Genomic DNA, 27,267 nt, shown 5'->3' with positions numbered 1-27,267 from the left:
TTCAAGAAAACTTTAACTTTAAGGAAATATGATGTTGATGTTTATAAACTTCAACATATGAACAAAAATATTAAGACACGTTGAATTCAGGTGTTTCTTTTCTAACAGAGATCTGGGCTACACTTTATTAAAAATCCATTTTGAATATTCTACCTCTAAATTTCTAAAAGATTTTTCATGCTCTGACTGAAAATAATCATTTTCTACCACAACTAACCATGTACTTTCTTCACATCTCACTGAGGAAGAAAAATCTCCCATTAAACTTAAAGGAAATATTGATGTTTTTATGTCAGCATGAACAGGACATCTTACAGCTGTAGACATGATGTGTCCCAATACTTATGTCCATATATTCTATAAACGAAATGCAATGATACTTATCCCAATATAAAACTATATTATAACATTTGTCATTATTGTTTTGCAGCCCCAATATTTTTGTCTCATCCACACTTATTTATTAACTTTACTTATTTGCAGGTTTCGTTTAGTGATGCAAAATATAATCAGTAAAGAAATTGTGAATGAATGAATTTAGATTACGGTTAAACTTTATGGATTCCCAAAGGCATATTCATAAGATACAGAACAGATAAACTATACAAAGCAGTTAAAGTACTTTTACCACCTTCTATTAAAGTGATGAACACACTCAGTATGCATCCTGCATAATGGGTACTTTAAGTATCTTCAGATGCATGACTTTTACTTTTTGCTTTTTATTAATGGTGCTTTTATTAAACCAAAAGATCTAAGAAGCACATCTGATTGAGATAAGATTGTATGTTATTAATCCCAAGGGAAATTCTTGTGTTATATGATGTTCGTCCAGACAATATAAGAATAAAAAAGAAGTACAGATAGTAATAGTATATACTAAATAGATAAAATATGAGGTGATACAAGGGGAGGATATTTAAGCAGAATGAAATACTAAAAGGTACTATTTCACCTGTCATTACTGCAAATAATATTAACAATTTAAGTCCTCAGCAGTGATAAAAGCTAAAATTAGAAAATTACTAAACAGCTGTTTTGTGTGTTTCTTTGTAGACTGTATAAACACAAAATATTTCACTTAATTTCTTGCATAAATACACATCCATTCCTCAAATTCAGCTACTATGAAGAGACAGAACAAGAGCAATTTAGAGCAAATATTAAGTGTAAATGATGAAATAACAATGTGAGACCGAGGACCACGCCTTTCAAACTGGATTTTCTTCCTCCCTTTGAATAGAAAAGTGCCCTGAAATGGTGTTAGCACTGAAGGGGCACATGTCTGCCATCTATTGGTGGGAGGTGGTAACACGATTTTGTAACTATCTGAGCTATGGTCTGTTCGAGTTAGTTATGTTACTGATCACAATAATGTGACTTTGGGGTTTAAAGGGTTATCTTATCTTATCTTATCTTACCTTTAACTTACCCCTTTAGGCGCCCGAGTTTTGTTTTTTGTTTTTCTTTTAAATATTCAGTTTTGATATCAAGATTTCAAAACTTTACTTGCTTACTGAACCACCTCAGGACCACGACTTTCAAACTGGATTTTCTTCTTCACTTTGAATAGACACATGCCCTGAAATGGTGTTAGGATTGAAGGGGCACATGTCCGCCATCTATTGGTGGGAGGTGGTAACAAGATTTAGCAACTCTATCTGGAGCTATGGTCTGTTTCGTTCAGTTATGTTACTTATCACAATATTGTGACTTTGGGAGTTAAAGGGTTATCTTATCTTATCTTAACCTAACCTAACTTAACTTTTCGTTTCTTACCTTATCTTATCAGGGTTCCTACAGGTTTCTACAATCAATTTAAGACTTTTTAAGACCTCTTTAAGACTACTTAGCACAGAATTTAATGCCTATTTCAAAGTCTATTTCAAGGCCATACTGGCAAAAATTTGTGACTCCTAGTATTTAGGAAAATGTATTTATTTATATCAGCAGAGGTTGAATATTACATACATACTGTACACAGAGCTGAATGTTCTGTGATCATTTCTCACCGAAGCTGCAAAGTTAGCGATAATTAGGTCCTAATTTCAGTATAAATTGTCGGGTTGGTACAGGCGGAACTGAGTACACTAACATTACTTTCTTTGCACCTTGGATATTTAATAGACGCATTTAAACACAATGCAGTGAACAACTTTATGGCAACATAACTTAAGACCTACCATATGAAATTTAATATCTTTTAAAGACTTTTTTAAGGTATTAATGCAGATTTTTGCAGACTTTTTAAGACCCTGCTTATCTTATCTTATCTCATCGTATTTTATTTCCTATTACTGTGTGATTCTGATGTTGACAGAGTAATTACTGCCCATGACAGCGTTATCCATAATTTTTTCTAAATAAAAGCCCTTTTCTCTCCGTCAGATTGACCTCCATACCTTTCACGGTAACGTAGACGCTCTGGTGCGTGGACAGCTGAGGTTGAACCAACACATTGCAGGTGTATTCGCCTTCGTCCACGTCCTTCTGCACGTCGAACAGCTTCAGGGTTCCGTTGTTCTCGAAGGCCCGCTGCCGGTGGTTGTACGGCAGCAGGTTGGAGTCCTTGTACCACTTGATGGAGTAGTATGGGTAACCGATGACCCGGCAGTGGATGTACATATCCCGGCCAGCGATGGCAGTGAGGTTTTTCATTGGTCTGATGCTGGCAGGCCCTTGAGGAACACATTGGAGACGACTCTCTTAAATTGATTTTGAGGATTGTATCTAAGAGCCGTGCTGTGCTGTGTGTGGTTTTCAACAACAAAGCTGACATGTCTTGATTCATTTTGAGAAGGGAAGAGGAAAAATCAGCATTTATTCTATTTTTTTTTTAGCCTGTCAAACATCTACATTATCTACAGATCGTGATATTTCAGCAAACTTAAGGAATAAACAGAGACAAGTTGATGTTTGTAAACTGGATGATAATAACACCTGGGAGTTGTAGGCAATATATTATGATAATGTGCATCGTTTATCAAAACAGCTTAAGTTAAAATTAGGCAAAATACCATGAATTTGTGGTATTTATGTGGACTGAAAAATCTGCAGAGGAGAAGGAGGTGAATGGGATTCTGGAAAAAGAGGCTAAACTGGGATTCAACGTTTGCAACATGAGCATCTTATCCATACAGTCACATGCTTTAATTATTATTTTGCATAGTTGTTCTAATTATACATTATATTTTACATTAAATTATTTTATTTTATTGCTTTATTTTCTTAGATTACTCTGGTTGTGTAAAAGTTTTGTGTAAACATACTGCCCATGCATGTTTTTTGTCCCCGGGGACAAATAAAGTGTTTTTAATTGAATTTGAATTGAATCGAATTGAAATGAATTGAGTATTTGTAGCATAAACAAAGAGACTAGCACATAGTTTCACTGAAGCAGCAGTCAAACTACAAGATGATCATCCTAAATTATTCACATTATTAGGTTTATGTCTCTGGTTATAAGATATTTCCATGACTGAACAACTGTCTTTGAATGCATCTCACAATATTTTGGAACCACAACCAAAGGTAACATCAACTTTAACAGAGTTTATACCTGGATGAAAAGTATAAAAATGGAACCATATCAGAAACTTGACCTGGTTTGATTCTGCGTTGTGCTCCTTTATATAACTTTATATTCTTTTATATATATATAACTGTCCTCATCTTGGACATCCCCAGTAAACCCCCCACCGACTGATCCCAGGGACTCCGGCCGCTACATTGAACTGTCACTTTAAACTCAATTTTTTGTTTGTCTGTCTGTTAGCAAGATAACTCAAGAAGTTATGGAAGGATTTTGATTAAATTTTCAGGAAATGTTGATACTGGCACAAGGAACAAATGATTAAATTTTGGTGGTGAACGGGGAGAGCTGATCTGATTTGGCGGAGGTCTGTGCTCTCCAAGTGCTTTTCTAGTTTTTGGTTTGTTTCTTTTATTTGTTAACATTTTAGCAGCCAAACTATTGGTTGAATTCGTACCAAAATGGGTTTATAGATTGCCAGTGACCCAGAATAGATGTGATTACATTTTGGGAAAAGTAGGTCAAAGTTCAAATTTTAAAATCTTTTATTTTTCCCATTTACTTATAATGGGTGAAATTTGTCTATGCTGTCTATGTCTATGCTGACATCAGCACACACATAGACATGATGGCACCAGCTGGATCGATACCAAAATAAGCTACATTACATGTGAGGGGCGGGGCTTGTTGTGCCTGGTACCACTTGTTTTTTTTTTTCTATTTTTCTACAATGTTCCTTGTGACACCGCGGGCCTTAGAGTTCTGTGATTTCAGTTTTCTGTATGTGCTGAATATATGGTAAAACTGACAAATACAGATGACTTGGACTTGACTTGACTATATCAAATCTGCATCCTGTCTCGTCACTGACGGGCACTTCAGCGTCTTAGTCTTAGATGAATTATTTGAGGGCGTACCGACATATTTGAGGCTGAAGTGAATATTACTATGCACACCCAGCTCTCCGGTGCCAGCTATGATTGCCTCTGACAAGCATTAGAGTGGAATGTTCCCTTTCTCCACTCATGAACCTATTACCAAAACCATTACTCACATTGCCGCCTCTCGCACACACTTGTGAAAAACCAACAGAACAACCAACAGGCCTCCATAGCTCAGTGTCTATCAGGGAAATTGACTATTAGGCTTCTTTTTAACGTACTGTAGAAGACAGTTTAACTAGGCTCTGTAGTGTACTTTGAGCACAAGCATAACCTGGGTTGCTACTCTCTTTAGCACGATTAAGGAGCCAATGATGTGAGAAACAGTCATTACACTTTCTCTGCAATGGCACCTGTGGAGATTTATCTTCATTGCTTGGCTGCATCCGGCATCAGCGGACCCTCGCTTAAGGGCTACAGGATCGCCCTATTTAGCCTTACAACATGCAAGAATGAACACAATCAAATTAAACCAATCAGCGTACAGAAAGTGCCCTTCTCTCTACGCAACAAAGAAATACTAATGGCTTTGCAGCGAGCGCAGGAAGCCTGAGCGAACCAGTATTACAGCTACATGACGACAGTGATCCAGCCGAGCATCTCCCTGTAGAGGCCAGATAGCGCTACAGTCATACACCGGAGCCGGCAGTAAATCACCCTAATGGCATCCCAATATAAAGCTATCAGCAGGTGTTGGGGAGGAAGCAGGGCGTTGGAAAGTTAACGCTGATGCCTGTGACGGATGATAGGAGGAGCTACGAGAAGAGGACCTTCACATCTACAACGTGGGATCTAAACCAGGGCCGTCGAACTCATTTTAGTTCAGGGGTCACATTCAGCCCAGTATGATCTCAAGTGGGCCGGACCAGTACAATACTAACATAATAACCTATAAATAATAATCCAATTTTTTCTCTTAGTTTTAGTGTGGATGTTAAATTGCTTTGTGGAAATGTGAATAACCTGAACAACCATGTACGCCCTAAAATATCTTTAAAAAAATAAGTGCAATTTCAACAACATTATGTCACAGCTTATTATTAACACAGTTTACAGGTGACAGTCGATCTAAAAATGCAGAAAACATTTGAAACTGGCAGAATATTGTTAAAACTGACAATTTTCAGGTTTTTCATATTTGTTCAGGTTATTCCCATTTCATCATGACAGGATAGTCTGTAAATGTAAATACTGTCATAATGTAATTTGACCAAGGAGAAAATTTGGAGTTGTCATTATTTATAGGTTATTATGTTATTGTTTTACTTGATATTACATTGAGCTATATGTCATCCCTAAACACCCTTAACAACTCCAGATTTTCTCCTTGGTCAAATTACATTATGACAGTATTTACATTTACAGACTATCCTGTCATGATGAAATGGGAATAACCTGAACAAATATGGAAAAACCTGAAAATTCTCGAGAAAAATAGGTGCAGTTTTAACAATATTCTGCCAGTTTCAAATGTTTTCTGCATTTTTAGATCGACTGTCATCTGTAAATTGTGTTAATAATAATGTGCAATTTCAACAATATTATGTCACAGCTTATTATTAACACAGTTTACAGATGACAGTCGATCTAAAAATGCAGAAAACATTTGAAACTGGCAGAATATTGTTACAATGCAACTTATTTTTCTCAAGAATTTTCAGGTTTTTCATATTTGTTCAGGTTAAACCCATTTCATCGTGACAGGATAGTCTATAAATGTAAATATTGTCATCATGTAATTTGACCAAGGAGAAAATCTGGAGTTGTCATTATTTATAGGTTATTATGTTATTGTTTTACTTGATATTACATTGAGCTGTATGTCATCCATGAACACCCTTGACTAGCAATATTTTCAGTGTAATTTTTGCACTTATGAAGTTTATCTTGCGGGCAAGATTGGACCATTTGGCGGGCCGGTTTTGGCCCACAGACCATATGTTTGACTACTCTGATATTAACATAGACAATCATTACAGGTCACTTTTCTGATTCATACTGACCTAAAAAAAAAAAAAATTAGTATAAGAATAAAATCTAAAAGCTGATTTCTTAGTACGCCTTTTCCAGGTAAAGATGCAGTTGGTGAATGTTTTAAATAAAGCTATTTTTCTGGTCATTTTGAATAAAAAGTACATTAATGGAGCTGCTCCGAGATCAGTTCCATCAGGCCCATGTGGAGCTAAATTTGCAAAGAATTGGAGTGCGAAACCTCATTTCTGTAAATATTTCAAACTAATTCCATGTAATTCACCACAAACTCTGTAATGGATTCAATTATTATCATCCTCTGCAGTTTGTGCAATTACAATGCACTATTTATTCAACATTTATTCAAACATAAATGCACTATTTTTATAGACTTTTCATAGACATACATACTGTTAATATTGTGTCTTTTCATATTTTATGTCTACCTTTACTATATTATGCTTTAGTTCTGTTGTTATTTTACTTTTAGTTTTGTAATTTCATATTCAGATTATGTTATATTCATATCTATTCTTATTTTCTTACATATTGTTTTTTTAATTCATATTGTTGCACAGACTGAAGTAGCACTCCTAAGTTTATTGCACACACAATGACAATAAAAGCTAGTCTGATTCTGATTTCATCCTTAACCGCCTCAAAAGCCCAATAAAACCAAAACAAATCAAGACATGTTGGTGTGTATATGTGATGGTGTGTTGGAAGAGTTGATCTGACAAGCACCTCTTACGTTTATTCGCGCCTGGTAGGAAACGGTACCGGCCGAGTTGTTGCAGATGCAGCGGTAGACGCCTCCGTCCGGGACCTGGGTCTGGCTGATGTTCAGGTGGCTGACCACGTGGCCTTCGGCATTGGTGTAGTGGGAGATGCGGTGGCGGCTGTCCCGGACCACGGGCTCGTCGTCCAGGGTCCACGTGACTCTGGGCTCCGGCGTTCCCTTCACGGTGCACGACAGCGACACAAACTCGTTGATGCTGTAGACCTTCTCGCTGAAGGACGCCAGGATCTTAGGAGTTCCGTCTGGATGGAGAAAAGACGGACCAACAGTGGTGCAACGTGAGGACTTTTCATAGTTTTATTTATCCCTGTGGTACAGAGCTCCTTCCTAACCAGGATAATATTCTAATAATTGGTGATAAATAACTTTAGAAAGGTTAAATAAAGAGAAAAGTTCATTTGGGAACTGAGACAAAATTAACACTGGGTCTTTATGGGTTAATGCAGCAGCAAAACAAATCCACAAACAATGATTTGGTGTCACTGCAACAGAGTCTGATGTCTAAAAAGTCTAGCTGCTCCTTCCTCTGGATCCACAACTTCATTGATTATCAATATTCCCCTTATATCGGCGTGGTCATGGGAGACGAATACTGCTGAAGCACTTAGTGTGACAGTATTCAAACTTTTACAGAAATCGAATAAAACTCTGAGTCTCATGTACAGTGGTCGACACTAGATTCATGTAACAGAATTTTGTAGTTAAGATAAAAATATATCCAACTGTAATTCCTTAAACATAAAAGGAAACATGGGATTAAATTATAGTTATGTTGGTGGTTAGAAAGGAGTTACAGTCAAATCTATTCTATTGTAAAGCTCATATCCAGAATACAACATCCATCCTGGTTGCATCTTTTTGCACATGCAGGAATGCTTTCTCCTGGCAAATTTCCAGCCAATGTGGGTCAGCAAAGCCGCTGGGACAGATTTGAGAGCAACACCATCAAGGATAGGATGGCCTACAAGGAGCTGTCTCTACGTCTAGACAGAACGTCCAGTCATTTGGCAGAATGTGCAGCGTTTCTGATCGGTTCTAATGCTGGAATTTGCATCGATTTTCATCTGCCTTATCTTACTCTTATTATTATTACTATAACTCTTTTTCTATAATACTCTGTTTTACAAATGTGTATCTGAGCTGTATGTGCAATTACTGTTTTTTGTTTGTATGTTTTAGCTGTGTTTACGTTTTGGTATCTGTCTGTTCTTGTCATATCCTTACTTAGTTCCTTTTCTGACTCAGGGAAACACACAAGAATTCCAACGCGCCTATACTACTATGTATCTGCGCAAATAGCAAATAAAGTCTATTCTATTCTATTCTATTCTGCCGGTCAGATTCTACAGGACAGATTTAAGAAGCATTGCAGTTTTAGGTTTTACTTTGCAGACTTTTCAGCTTTAAGCCCAGTTTAAATACACGACACGGCAGTTACATCACTTCTTTCATTTAACAGGGGAGCTAGAACTCTATAACCCCCATCCCAACACTGACTGATGCCAAAGGGATTCAGTTGTTCTAATATCTGTAACTGAATCCTCTAAATCCTGACCTTCCAGTATGACTTGGACAAAATCCTGGGCGGACATCTTCCCGTGTCTGGCGAAGCATTGATAGGCTCCTCCGTCGCTCTTGGCCATGCCGGCCATCACCAGGTTCTCCCGGTTCTGACCCGTCATGTGGACGCTGTTGCTGGGATAGATGAGTTCTCCGTTTCGGTACCAAGACAACTGGTACTCCTCGGAGCCCGTCACTCTGCAGGACAACGACACCTGGCTTCCCACGCTGCCCCTCACCTTCTGTGGACTCACCATGACCTTCAGCGGCTCTGGAAGGTAGAGAGGTAACTGGTCAGAGCCTGTTTTGGCATTAACTAGTATAGTATAGTATAGTATAGTATAGTATAGAATAGTAACTAGTATAGAATAGTAACTAGTATAGTATAGTATAACATAGCATAACATAGCATTGCATAGTATAGTATATTATAGCATAGTATAGCATAGCATAGTGCAGTAGAGCATAGTATAGTATAGCATAGCATAGTATAATAGAGGAAAGTATAACATAGCATAGCATAGCGTAGCATTGCATAATATAGTATAGTACAGTATAGTATATTATAGCATAGTATAGCATAGTATAGCATAGTATAGCATAGTATAGCGTAGCAGAGCATAGTATTGTATAGCCTAGGATAGAATAGTATAGTATAAAATATGAAAGTATCACATAGCATAGTTTAGTATAGCATAGCCTAGCATAACATAGTATAGCATAGCATAGTATAGTATGGTATAACATAGCATTGCATAGTATAGTATAGTATAGTATAATATAATATAGCACAGCATAGTATAGTAAAGTATAGTATAACATAGTATAGTATAGTATTTACGTAAAATGAATAAGTTTTATCACAGTTTTATCAAAGTTGTATCACAGATAATGTGACAGTCACATTTATCTGTATTTTTTATTTCTTTTGATGTATAGATAGATAGATAGATAGATAGAAAGAAAGAAAGAAAACTCTGCAATAAATGGTCCTTTATTCTGTGTAGTTTTGATCCTTGTTGAATTTTTATTTCTGTATGCATTTATTCATATATACGTACATATCTAGCGATAGTGGTATTATAATACAATATGAAATAAAATGCACGTAGTTTATATCGTCAATAAATTAAGCTGTTTTTAATGGTATTTACTTCACTTCTGTGTTAATATGTCCACTTCCTGGTTGGTGATCAGGTGACCTGACATTGTATTCTCATTGGAGGATTAAAGATTCAACTCAGGGTGCACCTGCTTGTGCCTCTAGCATTTTCACAGAGTTGCCAAGTGGCCTTGAGTGAGATCCAGATGTTTTCATGACTCCAGAATGAACATAAAGTAGATAATTAACCTACTGCAGATGTCACTGGTAACAAGGTTTCATCACATTCAACCTGTTACACCTTGTTTTTTTTTTAAAACATATGTCAGGGTGTACATGGTTGTTCAGGTTATTCACATTTTTATAATGTAATTTAACTTTCACTCAAAAAAAGACAAAAAATTGGATTATTATTTATAGGTTATGATTTTACTGGTCTGACCACTTGAGCTCACACTGGGCTGAATGTGGCCCATGAACTAAAATGAGTTTAACACCCCTGATCTACAGACAGTGTCACCCAAATGAAACCCATAATAACCCATAACAGCATAACTGACCACTGTGTATCACAATCTTGCTCAAAAGCATGACCTGACCACAGCGTTGACCCCAACCTCTCTGTACTGACCTTTGACCTGCAGCCTGCCCACTACCTCTGCGTTGCCGTATCCGTTCCACACTTCGCACACGTATGTCCCGGTGTCGCTGGGCTGTGCTCGTTCAATCAGCAGACCCGTGACGCTCTGTCTGAAGCGGGTGTCGGGCTCCAGCGGCCGGTTGTCCTTCAGCCAGCGGTATTTGGGGGCGGGGTGTCCAGAGGCTTTGCAGGGCAGCTCCACCCGATGAGACGCCATCACCTCACGACGTTCAAAGCTGTCCAGGATGTGTGGCGCTGAGTTGGTGGGGTCTGTACAGGGACAGGAGGGTGTAGACGGAGGTCTGAGCACTTTGTATTAAGTATAACTTTAGTTTGTTTAGTGTCATCTCTGAATTTACAGATTTTAGCTTTTATACTCAAGACTGCAGGGTTGAATGGAAAAGTCATGTAGTGATTTTTGTGGATAATTTTAAGTCTACTTGTTTAGATATAAAGGAAAAGGGCTTAGACAATGACTTGAAATGTGCCTTTTTTCCCCCATCTCAAACACACAATCTAAAACTAGCTTTTACAAATATTTAAAATACTTCATTTTGCATATGTTACATTACACGTCACTCTGTTCAGTGTCAATGAATCCATACTATCATACACACTCTGGACCTTTAACGGCATACTTTTTGAATAATTGCATGGGCAGTACAGGACTGTGATTTGCTTAACTGTGCAGCTTTAATTCAAGAGTTTGTTCTTTTGTTTCTACTTAAATCACAGTTGTGGTGCATCATTTCCAGACAGACCTAAAAAATCAGAATCACTAACATACATTTTCTACATTTTTGTATTTGTTCCATCAACATGTATTAAATTATACCCAATAGTCTGTTCTCTTTATTTGGCATCTTTTCTCTTGGTTTTACTGCTTTCAGTCACATATGTGTATGTTAGAGCGCTCGTCCAATCAGATTTCACCGTCAAGTGTTGCCGGGGAAAATAAATCTGCCCCTAAGGCTCAGAGTTCTGGAGCTTCAAATAAATGGATTCAACCTGTTGATTTAACCAATAAGATTTCATGTTGGCCACACGGGGGGCGTACTAGCAGACGGACAATAACGGGACATCTTCACATCATGTATTGGTTTAGATTTAAAAGCTGTTTTCAATCCACAATGGGCGACATAGGAGAAGAAATGGATTTAGTTCAGACAGAATAAAAATACACATTACTTTTTTGAGTTTAATGTATTTGATGAGCATTTTGTTGCTGTTGGACAGAAACCTCTTATGTCCAAAACTGGTATTTTTCAGGAAACAGGAAAAACGATGTATATTCTAAATAAATGAATGGAATTAAGAGATGTAGTCACAAGCTGTTTTCAAGACTTTTTGGGTTAAATATTTCTAAAACCATCAGGCCAGTATGAGGACTAACCAATAGAATAATTTTATAACCAAAAAAAGACAAAAAACGGACTTACAACGTTTCTGCCCGATAGCGGCAATTTGTACATTGTTGTCATTTTATTCAGTAAATATTGCCGATTGTGTTGAGATGATGTATATCGTGCACTGCTGTCTTAATATATGGCATCACATATAAATAATACTCTGACTATCCAGATTTTAGTGTGTATTCTGTAAATCTTTTAACACGCTGACAATAATTAATAGGCCTGTAACGGTACACAAAATTTTTGGTTCGGTACGTTTTCAGTTTTCAAAGCCACGGTTCGGTTTTTTTCAGTTCGGTACGGGAAGAAAGAAAACCCCTCAAAATGTTTTTAATACATTTATGAATTTTTGAACATTTTTCCCTCAATTTTTGGACACAACAGAATATAGGAAAACAGGAATAATATAATTCTGCTGCAATAAATCAAATAGAAAATAAAATAAATTATTAATATTACTAAATGTATTTTAAACATTAGTATTGTACTTTTCCCTGAAAGGTAGTTTTGAACAAACAAGAAAAATCTAATCACAATTCTGTCAGTTCACATTCTGCATAAAAATAACAAATACATAATAAATAATACAAATAAATAAATAAATAATAAATAAATAAATAAAAAATACATAATAAAAATTCCATATGAAGTGCAACATTAAGAAGAGGGTAAACTGGTATTCTGTTTAAACAAACTGAAGAGAAATTTTGACAACACAATGAACCAAATTATTTATTTTAGGACAGAGAACAAACTGTTTAGGACACTGTGTGTATGTGTGTGCCTGTGTGCATGGGGGATTTTGTTTTTTTTTTTTTTTTGTCGGAGCCAGGGGGCGGGGGGGGGCGTGCAGTTAAATACCTGGAGGTGCGGTCCATAACTAACGTAACGAACGCTGTCGTGAAACGAAAGTGAAACTTTACATACTTTCAACGTTCTATTTATTCCTCTATTACACAGCGTGCGTGATAGACAGACAGACAGACAGACAGACAGACAGACAGACAGACAGACAGAGCAGGTGTAAGTGTGTTAGAACTACCGTAGTTCCTAGGGGCCAAACAACGTCCGTCTTATCAGCGTCTCTTTCCTCGTTGTTGTCTGTCACCTGAACCTGAACTGATCCAAACTGGACTGGACTGATGGTGGAGGGTCTTCAGTCTGTTCCTTCCAGGCTCACATCATATTTGTTTTTTTTTTTTTTAACCTTATATCAGCTGCTATTTCATATTTTGAGTCAATGTGTGTGTCCTTCCATATGTCCGTGTGAAACTTGCGCAGATTTGAAGTTCCGCATCGAACGACGTCTTTCATTCCTTTTTCTTTTTGTCAACATACTGTGCCGTTTCGGTACAGCTGTGTACCGAACCGAACAGGTGTGTACCGAAACGGTTTGGTTCGGTACGTGTACCTTTACAGGCCTAATAATTAATATTATTTATCTTTACCTATAGCTCAAAGGATGTAAAGTCAATACATACGGAGCATAAATGGTGCTGAATGTCCCTTTATTTTATCACTGTCACTGAAAACTCATGCATGAAGACAGAGCGCACAACCCTTCCTCCTACAGTAAATGAACAGTCACATTCAGTCTTAAGCCCCTCCCCCAAACTGTGCAGGCCCAGTGGAAATGACCTTTATCACATGTCATCCCTGTTTTTATTCATGTGTTTCTCCTGTCACTTTCGATTCCTTTCAAACTGCATTTTTTTACAGCAGCAATTTATTTCCATATGTTCCTCTTCCACATCCACACTGCTTTTACAAACCTAAAGTCTGCAAACATAAGTGAATCAAATGGAATTGTACACGCTGTTATTGTGTTTCCTGTTTATCGATTTGCACGTTCTTGATATTCTTGATGAAGCCGGATCAGATGCGATGCCAGATTCGGTCTTTAAACCTACTGAGTTGACACTATTTCAGCAGTAAATAAAGCGGCGTTCGTGTTACCTGAGACGATGAGGCGGGCGCTATTGCTCTGTCGGGTTTCTCCTGTGTATCGATGGCGTGTCATACACCTGTAGTTGTACAGCCCGTCCTCCATTTGCACATCCAGGATGTACAGGGCTCCCGTAGATGTGATGAGAAACCGCGACACTGAAAATACAGAGTTGAAAAACATGTTAAGAAGCTGCACACAGGGGTCAAAGGTCAGATCAAACTACAATAATATGTCAAGAAATCACCTAGAATGAAATGAGAGAAGACAGGAAAAGTTAAAAAAAAAAAAAAAAAAGTAATTATCATCTGATATCTATGTTTGCAGCCAGAAAATGAAATATTCAGAATATTTGAAAAAGTTGATGTGAAAGTAGCTCATGTGGACAAAAGTATGTGGACGCGTTGAATTCAGGTGTTTCTTTTCTAACAGGGGTCTGGGATACAAAACAATAATAACAAATATCATAATAAAGCTTTATATTGTGATAAATTATAAATGTTTATAAACTATATGGACAAAAATATTGGGACACATCATGCCTACAGCTGTAAGATATCCCGTTCATGCTGATTTGAGATAAAAACATCAATATTTCCTTAAAGTTTAATGGGACATTTTTCTTCCTCAGTGAGATGTGAAGAAAGTTGATGGTCAGTTGTGGTAGAAAATTATTATTTACAGTCAGAGCATGAAAAATACTTTAGAAATTTAGAGGCAGAACATTTAAAATCACAGTAACGAATAAATCAATGTTGAAAGAAATGAAGTAAAAACCATCTCTGAGGCATTTTGGAAGCAAAGATGACAATTTAAATGAAACTAACCAATGCAATGATATTTATCCCAATATTATGACATTTGTTATTATTGTTTTGTATCCCAGACCCCTGTTAGAAAAGAAACACCTGAATTCAATGTGTCCCATTACTTTTGTACATATAGTGTTGTGTTGATTTATTGGTGGTTTTGACCCTAAGTCTGTTCTGGTGTATGAGAAAGACATATTGCATTAAAACTGAGCTCAAAGTTTCTTATACTGAAGAAAATCACTGGTCTACAAGTAAAATGCTTCCAGAATAAAAGCAGTTAAACCAAATTTGAGTCACAATTAAAGAAAAAGTGTCAAAAGTGCTAGTTGGTTGTAGTTTCTAGGATACAGTCTTGGGCAAAAATGTGATGAGAATTAATGACAGAATGGGTTTCATTGAAAAGGAATGTTTATTTCAGAGCTACAGATCTACCTCAAAACAGTGTCTGCACATGACAATACATTCACTTTACAGGTTCTAGTTAGTGCACAGGTATCAAACATGTGGCCCGGGGGCCAAATCTGGCCCGCCAAACGGCCCAGTCCGGCCCTTGGGATGAATTTGTGAAATGCAAAAATTACATTAAGATATTAACAATCCTTTTAGTTCAGGTTCCACATTCAGACCAATTCAATCTCAAGTGGATCAGAACAGCAAAATACTATCATAATAACATAGAAATAATGACAACTCCAAAACTTTCTCTTTGTAAATGTAAATATTTTCATTTATTTACACTAAAACAAAGTATAATTTTGCAAAAAATGTGAATAACCTGAAGTGTCTTCTGAGAATTAAGTATAATTTTAACAATATTCTGCCTGTTACTACATGTTTTGTGTATTTGTAGATCCACTGTGATCTGTACGTTATAATATACATGTGTAAATGATAAACTGAGGCAGAATATTGTTAAAATTACTTATTTTTTTCAGTTTGTTCATGTTATTCACATCTTTTGAAAGGATAGTTTGTAGATGTAAACCTTTTCATAATGTAAATTAACTTTATTCGCTCTAAAACAGAAAAGTTTGGAGTTGACATAATTTATATATTATTATGTTATTATTTCACTGGTTCGGCCCAGTTCAGATCAAATTTAGCTGAATGTGGCCCCTGAAATAAAATGAGTTTGACACCCCTGATCTAGTGGAACATTTATAAATCCTTTGTATAAATGTACATAAACCAACATATATGTGTAATAACACACCATCATATATATTGAAAACATGAGATAACCAGCACTTTTGTAATTTGTTTTCTGTTTCATCTTATTAAAGTATGTAAAATGTAGCACATTTAATGCCTTGAAGTAGATATTTTCTAAGAAATGGTAGAGCGGTGTAACCTAATCAGTGTAATTACCAGAATGTTGTCAAACAATGAGAGTTTTTTTTTCAGGTTTTTTCAAAAATCAAGCTCTTGTCACACAGTTGCGAAGCAGTTTCATCACTGGAGAAAACAGGTCTTTTATAAAACAAACGCTATCCTGCAGCCAGACAGTAACTGTTTGAGAATAAAGCGCTCGGTGCATATTCATTGTAATGCACTAGAATCATACCTTACACATTCAAAGAGGGGAAAATACAGAAAATCCAATATTGAAGTCTCTTAGCAAATATTTGCAAGTCAAGTGAGGTACGCAGCCCTGTGTGATTGTAGTCACCAAACATCTGCTGCAGCCCATTTAGCTCAGCACAGCTCTGAGGCAGTGTGACAAGGCTGTGTGTTGTGTAGCGGTGTAACACAGCTCGTTATCATGTAGCTCATCGCTCTCTTCTCTCTCTCTTGGGGGAAACTCTCTCTCTCTCTCTCTCTCTCTCTCAGTTTCTCTCTTTCTCTGCTCCAGACTAAAGCACAGGGAGCTGGAGATCACAGAGCGCTTTGATAAGGCATGGCTGCGCAGGTCGGATGTGCTAATATCATGCTAATGTTATGCTAATTTGTGTGAACACATGGAAGTCGAGAGAGGTAGTCAGTGTTTATGAGGAGTGATGTGCGCAGAAGCTGGTGGCTGCCGGGGTATTTCATGTGTCACAGATGATGGAGAAGCCTATTTAGGATGGGGCTGGAATGGGGCCGCTGCATGATGGGAGAATCCGGTAATATTGGTCGAAATATCATAATGCAGACTTTATGGGCTGTTGAATAACTGTCATTTAGCCCTGTCATGACAGTTTAACACAGATTAAGACTGCTTTTACAGGCTCTTGTATAACTTATGCTGCGCTTAAGTAATGGAAAGAGGCCTGCGGTCTATTTTTATCATGCATACTCAGACTTCATTTGCTGCAAACATGATCAGAATGGGTTTTTCACACCATATGTATCCCATAGCACTGAGACTGGATTATTTTCACTCAAATCAGGCCATAATATTCGGAGTTTATCGAATAACTGTGTGGCGGGGAAATTGTGGAAGTGTTTCCCAAATGATGTCTTAGGACAGGGGTGTCAAACTCATTTTAGTTCAGGGGCCACATTCAGCTAAATTTGATCTGAAGTGTGCTAGACCAGAACCAAAATAATAACATAATAATATATAAATAATGTTAACTCCAAACTTTTCTCTGTGATTTACAGTGAAAAAAGTAAAATTACATTATGCAAATGTTTACATCTACAAACTATCCTTTCAAACAATGTGAATAACACGAACAAACTGAATTAAAAAAAATAATTTTAACACTATAATGCTTCAATTTATCATTTCCATTTTATTTTTATTCTGATTTTTTGTGAAATTATACTTTGTTTTAGTGTAAATACATGAAAACATTTACATTTACAAAAAGAAAAATTTGGAGTTCTGAGTATTTATAGGTTATTATGAGATTGAATTGGTCTGAATGTGGAACCTGAACTAAAATGATTGTTAATATCTCCAGTGTAATTTTTTCACAAATTTCACAAATTCATCCCAAGGGCCAGACTGGACCCTTTGGCGGGCCGGATTTGGCCCCCGGGCCGCATGTTTGACACCTGTGTCTTAGGGGGTGCAAAGGTCAAAGATGTGCAGTTTACTTTCACAGCAGAAAAAAAGGGAAAAATATTCACATTTAGGGAGCTACAGGAGAAGAGAATTCTGAATAGATGAATAGTTGTCAATGAATCGTTGCAGCTTTATTAAGATACCAAAGCAAAAAGATTCACCTCTAGTGTGACCCAATGTTTTTTTTTTTTTAACACTGATTCAGTTTGTGCTGTATATGATGCTATGCAGATTCTGTATGTTGCAGATTGGTTTTCTTTGATCAAACTGTAACAACAATATGCATTTTTTACATCACATATTTATTTCTCTGTTACTGCACTGCAAATTATTTCATTCTTACCAAGATTAAAAAAAAAAAAAAACACTTAGATTTAGAAGTGTTAGATAATTTAACTTATTTTGAGAACAAATTTCTTATTTTAAGTGTTCATACATCTGTAGACATGGTTATTTCTACATTTAACAATCTTAATTGTCAAGTCTTGCTGCATGGACAGATATTTTACTTGTTTTGAGTTCCTTTTCCCTCAGATTTAGTGTTTTTATCTTGTTTTTGGACACCCTTTTCTTGGAGTGTTCAACTCAGTAATTGTCTAATTTGTTTTTTGAGACTAAAAAACAGCCGACCCCTTCACAAACAAGCATCTTCAACTCGTCTCTGAGAGATGAAATAACAGTGTGGAGGCTTTTTTCCATTTTGTTTGATTAATTATAAGCTCCAGTACTTTAAATGAATCTGATACTGCATGAAAACTAATTTCATTCTTAAAATTTAAAATAAAACTAGGCCTGGAACTCGCCTTTTTGTTGTACGTTCACCCCTACAACATAATTAAGTTCAGAGAGAAGGGATCAGTCTACTGATAAATATACTATTACTGGTCATGTATTGGTCATATCATCATATCAGATGCAAAAACGTTAGAAACAATGCATTTCATTCCAAACTGCCTCTGTTTTTTGTTTTTTCTTTTTTTTTTTAATAAGGCCACTTGCATCTTCAACTTTTATGCACTAATACTAATAGGTGAATCTTCTCAGCCCTAATATTTTCATTAAATCACTATCAAAGAAGAATTAGAAGAGGATCTTAGTGTTCTTCTACAGTAGCGACATGTTTATAGATAGAATAAAAATGAAATTAAGACAGACGTGGACAAATGAGAGGAGGAGAAACAGGGGGAGGAAGTGGAAGGAGTGGGACGAATCCACAGAGGAGAGAAGTGAGGATGTAGCTATTGTGAGCAAGTGTTGACCTAGATACAAATGGGAAACCATGGATTTGATATCCTGAAGGGGGTTTTCAGCTTGTGGTCCTGATACTTGTGTGTGTGGATGGGAAAGGTTAGATAGTGAGCGTCCAAATGTGCAAAAGAAACCGTTCACAAAAAGCACATTTATCCATGGAAAGGTGAAAATCTGTGTTTCCTCCCCCTCCCCCCCTCATCCTCTTGCCTTGTCTTTGCCTGTGAAAGTTGCCTGGCACCCTGGAAGGCATCAAAAGTTGACAAGGCGGTGCTTCTGAATGAGAGGAGCTTTCATTAGAACAGACTGCCTGTCACCGTGACAAAAGGCCTGGGTTTGCAGAGGGGAACACGCCTGCGTTTTAGATGCATGTTAAAACAGACACGTATGCGTACATGTGTTCTTATGTTTGACTGTGCGTGTCAGCGGAGTATTACAACCCCTCTGGATTGGAAGCGTTTCTGATCACTTAACCCTTAGATGCATAAGTGGGTCAAAAAAAAGACCCGGTGAGGATGTTTTCTTGCAAAAGTTGTTCTTTAATATTGCAGGCATTCCTCCAAAAATATGTTACTGACGCTATGCCATTTACATTTTTGACTTATGTTTTATAGATTTTATGAAATTGTAGCGTTTGAATTACGACCTCAAGCTTCCATAGATGGGTAAAAATGACCCATATTCATTTTCAATGGAATTTCATCTGAACCTTTGATTCATTCTGCATTCATTCATTCTACTTTCTACAGCAAGAGGTCACCGTGGATCAGATGGTTCGCACCTACACCTACAAGCTTTAAATACATAGATTTCAAAAACATTTTAAAATGATCAAAAATGTAAAAGGGAAAAAGAAAAAATATTTCAACCTCGATATCATTCCTCAGTGGACTAAAATACTGCACAAATGACTATTTTAAACATGACAAAATGACAAAAGAGGCATAAAAACACACTGATTTTAACACGGGTCATTTTAGATCCATTTATGGAAGCGTGGAGGGTCCAGACACTCGTGCATTTAAGGGTTAAAAGGGTAGAGACTCCTTTTACTGCCTTACAACAGAGGTCTACATATGTGTTCATTTAAATCACTTGAGAACATGAGATTTACACCAGCTCTTATTATTGATTGAATTCCCTTTCTGGTTAGATTTCATGTCTTTGTTCTCTCAACATGTTTCAACCCAGAGCTGCTACAGTACAGCGTCGTATGTACGCGTCCTTGTACATCGAGGGCATTTCTGTGTATGCATTTACCTCTGCAATCACATGAAATCACACCGGCTTGTGTGTCTGTATAATAAAGTCTTTTGTATGTGTGTGAATGTGTGTGTGTGTGTTTGCGCGCTTGCACATGCATGCCAGTGAGTGTGAATGTGTTTATGCAGCATACAGCTGCATGGAGGAATGGTCAATAATAACGATCGAACGCCCCACTACGCTTTTCCCTGCTCCTCTCCGCTCCACCTGCTGCATACTAACGCCGCCGGAGAGACAGCACCCACTGTTCTTGCAGTAATGCCGCACATATGAGAATGGGCTTGGGTCCACACCTGGGAGTATTAGTGTATATTTCTGAAACTATGGCTTCACTTCAGCCCAGGTGGCTCGCTGGACGGTCAGCCCTCTCCTCTTCCCTTCCTCGGCCCGCCCAGCTGCTTGGCATCAACGGTGCCAGAAACACAAGTCTCTTTCTGTGGATCCACACTCAATAGCTTCAATTAATCCCCATATAAGCCACACGGAGCCTCTTTGTTCACTTGAATTGGGAGGCAACGCAGCTTTTCACTGAACCTTAAATTGCTTGTGAGACATAATGGAAACAGTAAGAATTGGCTAAATTATGTGCATATTATAGCTGGGTTTGGGAATCAAGAACAGGTTCCTACGTAGCTCAGTTCCTTGGAACCATTAGTCTGCTTGCTTAATGATTCTACTTATCGGTTCCACAACATCATCACGTCAAATACGTCATCATTTGGTTCAGAATCTGCTTTCTAAAGCAGACCTGGGCATTGTATGGCCCGATAGCTGACCCTGACTGGCCTGCATGATGAGGTCATTGGGAAATTAAAAGTCAATGCAAATACATATCACTGTAATAGATGCAACTAATACAACGGCACTGCTTTTATTTTGAAGAATCTGCTAAATTAGCATAATTTTGTGTGTACTGTCTGTACTTAGCATAAGGCTTATGCACTAATTGGTTTGTTGGTCAGCTAACGCCAAAAAAAGAAAGACTGATTTGGAATGCAGAGTTTTTAACAAGATATGGACTGTAAGTATTTCTTCTCTGAAGTCAGAGGTAAATAAAAAGAAAAGGAACTGAGATATGCAAACAAAGGTGGATGGATTTATTGTTTTCATGTAAAGTTAAGGTGCTGCTGGTTTTGCACATTTTTGAAAATGTTTTTGTGAATATTCATTAAACAGTTGTATTCTGTGCTCCACATTTTCAATGTATTGTTTCATTTACTGTTTTTATAGCAATACATACTGAGCAGAGCTGCAAGTGTATTGATCCAGTCCTTAACAACTGTCAAACTTTCTCATGTGGCCCCAGAAGAAAATTAACTGCCCACCCCTGCTCTTAAGTATGGTTGTATTTCACCAGTAAAGATGACACTAGGGCCATTTGGAACAGTTACAGAGCTTCCATTATGACAAAGGGTTAAATACCTCTAATGTAGAAACATTTAACCAGCATCCAATTAAACTGCACCAGTGCAGCATCTCTGATTGGCTGCTTAGTGACGGGGGTGGTGACTCTGGAGGCGGAGCCTACAGCAAGGCATCCTCTGTCACAGCCGCTAACGTAAAACTCCTCCGGGTTCTATCGATACTGATAAAGTTAGCATCATTTCACTGTGTCAACCTGCTTTACTGTTGTTTATGAATAATCTCCATGACAACGAGGCTCAGATGCTGCAGCAGGTAGAGCTCACACTCCTTTAACCACACCTTCATAACCATTTAGGACAGGGGTGTCAAACATACGGCCTGCGGGTCAAAACCGGCCCTCTAAAGGGTTCAATCCAGCCCACAGGATGAATTTGCAAAGTGGAAAAAAATACATAGAAGTCGTTGACAGTCAAGGGCATCATTGAGTCTTGACAAGTTATTTCAAAAAGTTAAAAACTATATTTTTCAGCTCCAGGTGCCTGTTAATAAATGTTTTGTGTATTTGTAGATCCGCAGCAATCTGTAAGTTGTAATACACATTTGTAACTGATAAACTGAGGCATAATTCTGTTAAAATTGCACTTAATGACATTTTTTGTGAAAGGCTAACGTTTCCACGCTGTACATTTACCTTTTTGCCAATAAAATAAAGAAGTTTTGGAGTTTTGTTTTTTTTTTAAATTATCATTTAACTTAAGGGTGTACCCCGCCTTTACCCATAAGTAGCTGGGATAGGCTCCAAGCAACCGCCATGACCCTAGTGAGGATAAAGCGGGTTCAGAAAATGAATGAAGGAATGAATCAGTTAAGTTATTGTGCTATTATTTTACTGGCTTTGTCCCTTGAGGTCAAATTGGGCTGTATGTGGCCCGTGAACTACAATGGGTCTGACATCCAGGCTTTATGAGGTTTGTTGCAATTAAATGCAAACTGTTAGTGCATATTAGACATAGAAGAGTTCCTGCAAACAAAGCCAGTTGCACTGTAGTTTATTCCCAAACAGAATCGATAATGGAACCGGAATAGTGAAATTCTTATCAGTTCCTATCTCCAATTACAGCGCTGTTGTTGGACTTTTCATGGGACACTTTGCTTTTGTGCTTAAGTGTCATCATTGGATGCAGAGGTTAATATGTGACAAGGACTAAGGAGCCAGGATTTTTCCACCGAGGTGGAACACAATGACACATGGCGACATGGCTGAGCACTTTGACCTGCGCTCGCTGGGCAGCCATCTGGCCAAACGGGGCTTCAGCTCAAACATTGTCCTCTGTTCCCTGAGTCGTTTCAATATTCTATAATTGAGACACGAGTGGAGTAGAGATGAGGGGAGAAAGGAGGGAAGAGATGGAGAGATAGAAAGAGTGAGCAGGAGAGAGACAGAAAATAAAAGATCAAGAGGGAAAGAGCACCTCTGGGATACAACTACTCTCTGTCATCTACAATGACTTACAAATTAGCTTACAGCTAAGCGCTCCCAGTGAAGGCAGGAGGGAAAAAAAAGACCTAACTTTCATATGCTAATTCAGATCATGGCTAAGCAGAGCAATTATCAAAAAAAGTCAGCTCTGTCTGTCTGACAGATCTCAACAGGCAGCCAGAACCTCTCCGCTTTGTGTGTGTATCTTGTTCTGTCTCCAGTCAAAATCAGAATCAAATACTGATTCAGCTTTAAGAAGTACTTCAGCAATTCTGGGAAACATCCCCTACTGCATATGACTGAAAAACAAGAGCAACAACGCAACATGGAGTGTGACTGTATGAATTTCCTGTCACTACATATACATAAGCTTTGTTATTTCTGCAAAAGAAAAAAAGATAAATAAACAAACCCTGACATAAAGCAAGTATTGTTCAATTTTAAAGTTGATCTTCTAGGCTGCAGATGTTTCAAACACTGGCTGGTTCAGGTTTGTACATGACACATGACTAAAAAATATTAATAACGTCCCAAATGCTTCTGGTATCCACCCCTTGAATTAAACTAAGAATTCTTTTAGGAAACAGAGGAACTTTCTATCTTCAGCAGGTGAAGTGTTAAACCTCTGCACAAACCAAACAGTGAAAGTCAAAGATAATGTCGGTGCAAGTTCTCATTTTCCCAGGTCATCATTCATGCTTGTAGTTTTTAAAGTTTAAGATAACAGAGAACTAATACTGAAAAGTACATGTTTTCCAGTGGAGGTGAATTAAAATTTGCACTGAATTATAATTAAGTTTCCAGTCTTAGGCTTCATATCATGAACATAGATCATGGATGTCAAACTCATTTGAGTTCAGGTTCCACACTCAGTCCAATATGATCTCAAGTGGGCCAGACCAGTAAAGTAAAAGCATAATAACACATAATATAAATAAAGGCAACTCCAGGTTTTTCTTCTTTTAGTACAATAAAAACATTAAATTATGACAATACTAGCAGCACTGTACCCGTGGTGCCATTGTACGATAGCATGAGAGGCTAAAATCGCCCAGAATACCTCACAACATTTGAATACGGTCATAACATTGTGCCTAGTAGATAGTCAGGTAATGTTTCTATTCATTTGGCGAGTTTGGCGGCAATCGGGTCTGTGAAGGCTGAGGAAAATCCGTACAAACGCCCTCCCGTGCTGCAACATCGATCAGACAGACAACGAGCATTAAATAGTAGGATTTACATTTACAAACTATCTTTTCACAAAAGATGTGAATAACCTGAAAAAACTGACATTTTGTAAGAAGAATAAGTACAATTTTAACAACAATATGCCTCAACTTATCATTTACACATGTGCATTACACACAATGTTACACAAACATTTAGTAACAGGAATAATATTGTTAAAATTGCACTTAATTTTCTTTAGACATTTCAGGTTGTTCATATTTGTTTTCACACTAAACCAGGAAGAAAATTTGGAGTTGTTATTATTGTGATTATTTAGCTAGGCCTATTATTTTACTTGAGATCATATTGGTCTGAATGTGGAACCTGAAATAAAATGATTTTAACATCCTTGACAGTTAGTGTCTTCAGTGTCATTTTTGCACTGAAGGGCCCGATTGGAACTTTTGCCAGGCCGGTTTTGGTCCACCTGCTGTATGTTTGACCCCCCCTGATATAGATGGTTAATCTCTCCACCTCAGCTGCACTCTGACCTCCTACGACTCTGAAGAACTTTATCTGACCAATCAATGCCAACCGTCCGGATGCCACTTAAGGCAAACTGGGCGAGTCAGCTAAACAATGGCGATAAAAATTGCTTCCTCATCAGTCTGCTGGCAACGGCGAGGCAGTGTCCCCGCTGTGCGACTGCCGTGGAGTGTATTAGCGAGTGGAGTGCGGTCCCCGGAGACAGCTGGGCCCTCCAGTGTCACCGTAACCTTGGCCACTCAAAGACACGCAACGCAGCCTGACAAAAAAGCCATCTGCATCGAGAATTTATTTCGCAAATCATCTTGAGCTGGGGGATAAATACGAGGGGTGTTACAGCTTCAGCAAACACTGTGTCTTTAATAATGTGTAACTGCAGCCATAACGCCACCATATGTGACGCCACATTGTTCCTCACTATGAAAATGTCACACGGCGACTGCTGCCAGAATTGCCAGTGTGAGTAATAATGAGTGTATGATGAGCCCAGGAGGGTGTGTGTTGTAATTAGGCCTGGTCAGAGTTATTGGCAGAGTGACTGTGGTTTGATCAGACTGGGATAAGCATCTCTATAGAGAAGTGGTGGTGGTGGGGGGGGAGATGGGAGGGGGGATCCCACCAATTTGGAGTCTCTCTAATAAAAATCATTTGTCATTCTTGCAGGAGCCGCACTGACAGCTGCCGGCGTTGTCATGGCAACGCGCTGGCCACCACTCGCTTAGCAAGCAATATTCCCAGTACTGTAAATGGTGGAGGTGGAAATACACACACACACACACACACACACACACACACACACACACACACAGAGCGTCCAGACACAATATTCGACACAGAAGCACAAATGTAACACAACATGATCTGCTGAGCTAAACACACACCTGGTTTTAAAGGTATTTTATAGTTTGTCCTACATTTATCTGTACACTCTATTTTATCACTTTACTGTTAATATGTCGTCAAAGACACATTCTATCCATATTCTACCTTGACTACTGGATTCATTGATGATTAATGAATTAATCCCTAACTATCCTGATAATTGGTAATCACTTTGAGTAATTCTTTAAGAAAATGAGCCACTATTCACTGATTCCAGCCTCTTATTTTTGATTTATTTTCCTTTTTTTTTTCCCTCTGTGACAGAAAACTGAAAATTTTTGGCATCTGGATGTGATTTGAGGATGTGATCTTGGCTTTCGTGAAGCACATTTACTGATATTTTAGACTTAACAATGAAAATACTCAGCAGATTGATTAAGTATTATTTAGCCGTAGTCCTAATACATTCACATCTGTTCTCGGTGCTAACACTGTTTATACCGATAACAGTGAATATCAAGACGGAGTCTGTTTTTTTTTAAGTGAGCAGTTAATTCAGCATCAGAAAAGGATAAAAGTTTTTCTTTTCTTCATGATCCCAAATATGTTTGTGCAGTAATTATTTAAAATACTTAAACGATTTTAACTTGAGACCCAAAGAAGAAATGTTCTGTTTCGTCAAGAACAAATCTTGCCGTAATATCTACATTTTTATTGAGTTTTCCATTTCCACACCACTGCAACTGTTAACCAGTATTTAACAGCTATTTAACTGTGAAAACAATCCAAAGAGTAATGGAAAACAAAAGACATGATGTTATGCACAGAGGTGTGAAAAAGTCCATTTAATACCAAACAACAGTACTTACAACAAATCACGAGTCAAGATGGCTGACTGACATTTTCACCGTCTAAACAATTTGTGCGTTTCTATCCATGTTTTTATTCACATTTTCAACTGACACACAGAACAGGCCAAGAAGAAATACTTCAATGCATATGTTAAAAACTATAAACATACATTTTTATATTTAGCAGGAGTAAAATGGTCCACTGATATAAGGTAAAGGTTAAAAAACCCAACCCTAAAGTGGGAAACACTGACCCCGTTTACATGACCAGAAAAATACAATAACTGGGAGAAACCAGATAAATGTAATAATCAGATCTGATGTGTTCACATGCACTTCAGAAATACGATAATTGATAAACCCTGGTTTACCTCAAAACTTACGGTTTTGTCTTCCACTCACCGTTGACTACATAACTTCCATTTTGTTTTTTTGTTTTTTTTTTCTGTTTTTACACACTAGTGGCATTGTATCCGTGGTGCCATTGTATGATAGCGGCGATGAGAGGCCAAAATCTCCCAGCATACCTCACAACATTTGAATACGGACATAAATAGTAGTAGATAGTCAGGTAATGTTTCTATTCATTTGGCGAGTTCAGCAGTGATCGGGCCTGTGAAGGCTGAGGAAAACCCGTACAAACGCCCTCCTGTGCTGCAACATCGATCGGATGGACACAGAACATGCATTATATAGTAGGATGCGCAGATGTAAAAGAATGAAATAAATCAGATTAACAAGTATACACACATGAAGACACTGTGTTACGACCCATAGGTGGGTCGTAGTGTCACTCTGTGGGTGTGTCCTTTG

General features: G+C 37.7%; 1 protein-coding gene and 1 long non-coding RNA gene across 3 annotated transcripts in view; one reads left to right on the top strand and one right to left on the bottom strand.

Moving 5' to 3' along the window:
• Window positions 1–27,267, bottom strand: part of dscama (Down syndrome cell adhesion molecule a) — a 176,558-nt gene that overhangs the window by 57,512 nt on the left and 91,779 nt on the right. For both annotated transcript variants that reach the window (XM_030153377.1, XM_030153378.1), the window contains exons 4-8: window positions 13,914–14,060; window positions 10,537–10,815; window positions 8,799–9,074; window positions 7,189–7,485; window positions 2,403–2,678 (exon numbers count right to left, since the gene is read on the bottom strand). In XM_030153377.1, the coding sequence (XP_030009237.1) occupies window positions 2,403–2,678; window positions 7,189–7,485; window positions 8,799–9,074; window positions 10,537–10,815; window positions 13,914–14,060 (1,275 nt within the window). The remainder of the gene's footprint in view (window positions 1–2,402; window positions 2,679–7,188; window positions 7,486–8,798; window positions 9,075–10,536; window positions 10,816–13,913; window positions 14,061–27,267) is intronic.
• On the top strand, window positions 1,526–23,975 carry LOC115432529 (uncharacterized). The gene is made up of 4 exons (XR_003937222.1): window positions 1,526–1,729; window positions 22,772–22,779; window positions 23,490–23,492; window positions 23,964–23,975. It is a non-coding gene; the product is annotated as an uncharacterized LOC115432529 (long non-coding RNA).

This window comes from Sphaeramia orbicularis, chromosome 14, assembly GCF_902148855.1.
Source record: "Sphaeramia orbicularis chromosome 14, fSphaOr1.1, whole genome shotgun sequence".
NCBI classification, from domain to species: Eukaryota; Metazoa; Chordata; class Actinopteri; order Kurtiformes; family Apogonidae; genus Sphaeramia; species Sphaeramia orbicularis.
The sequence above is the reverse complement of the archived record's forward strand: the minus strand, read 5'-3'. Positions and strand labels throughout refer to the sequence as shown.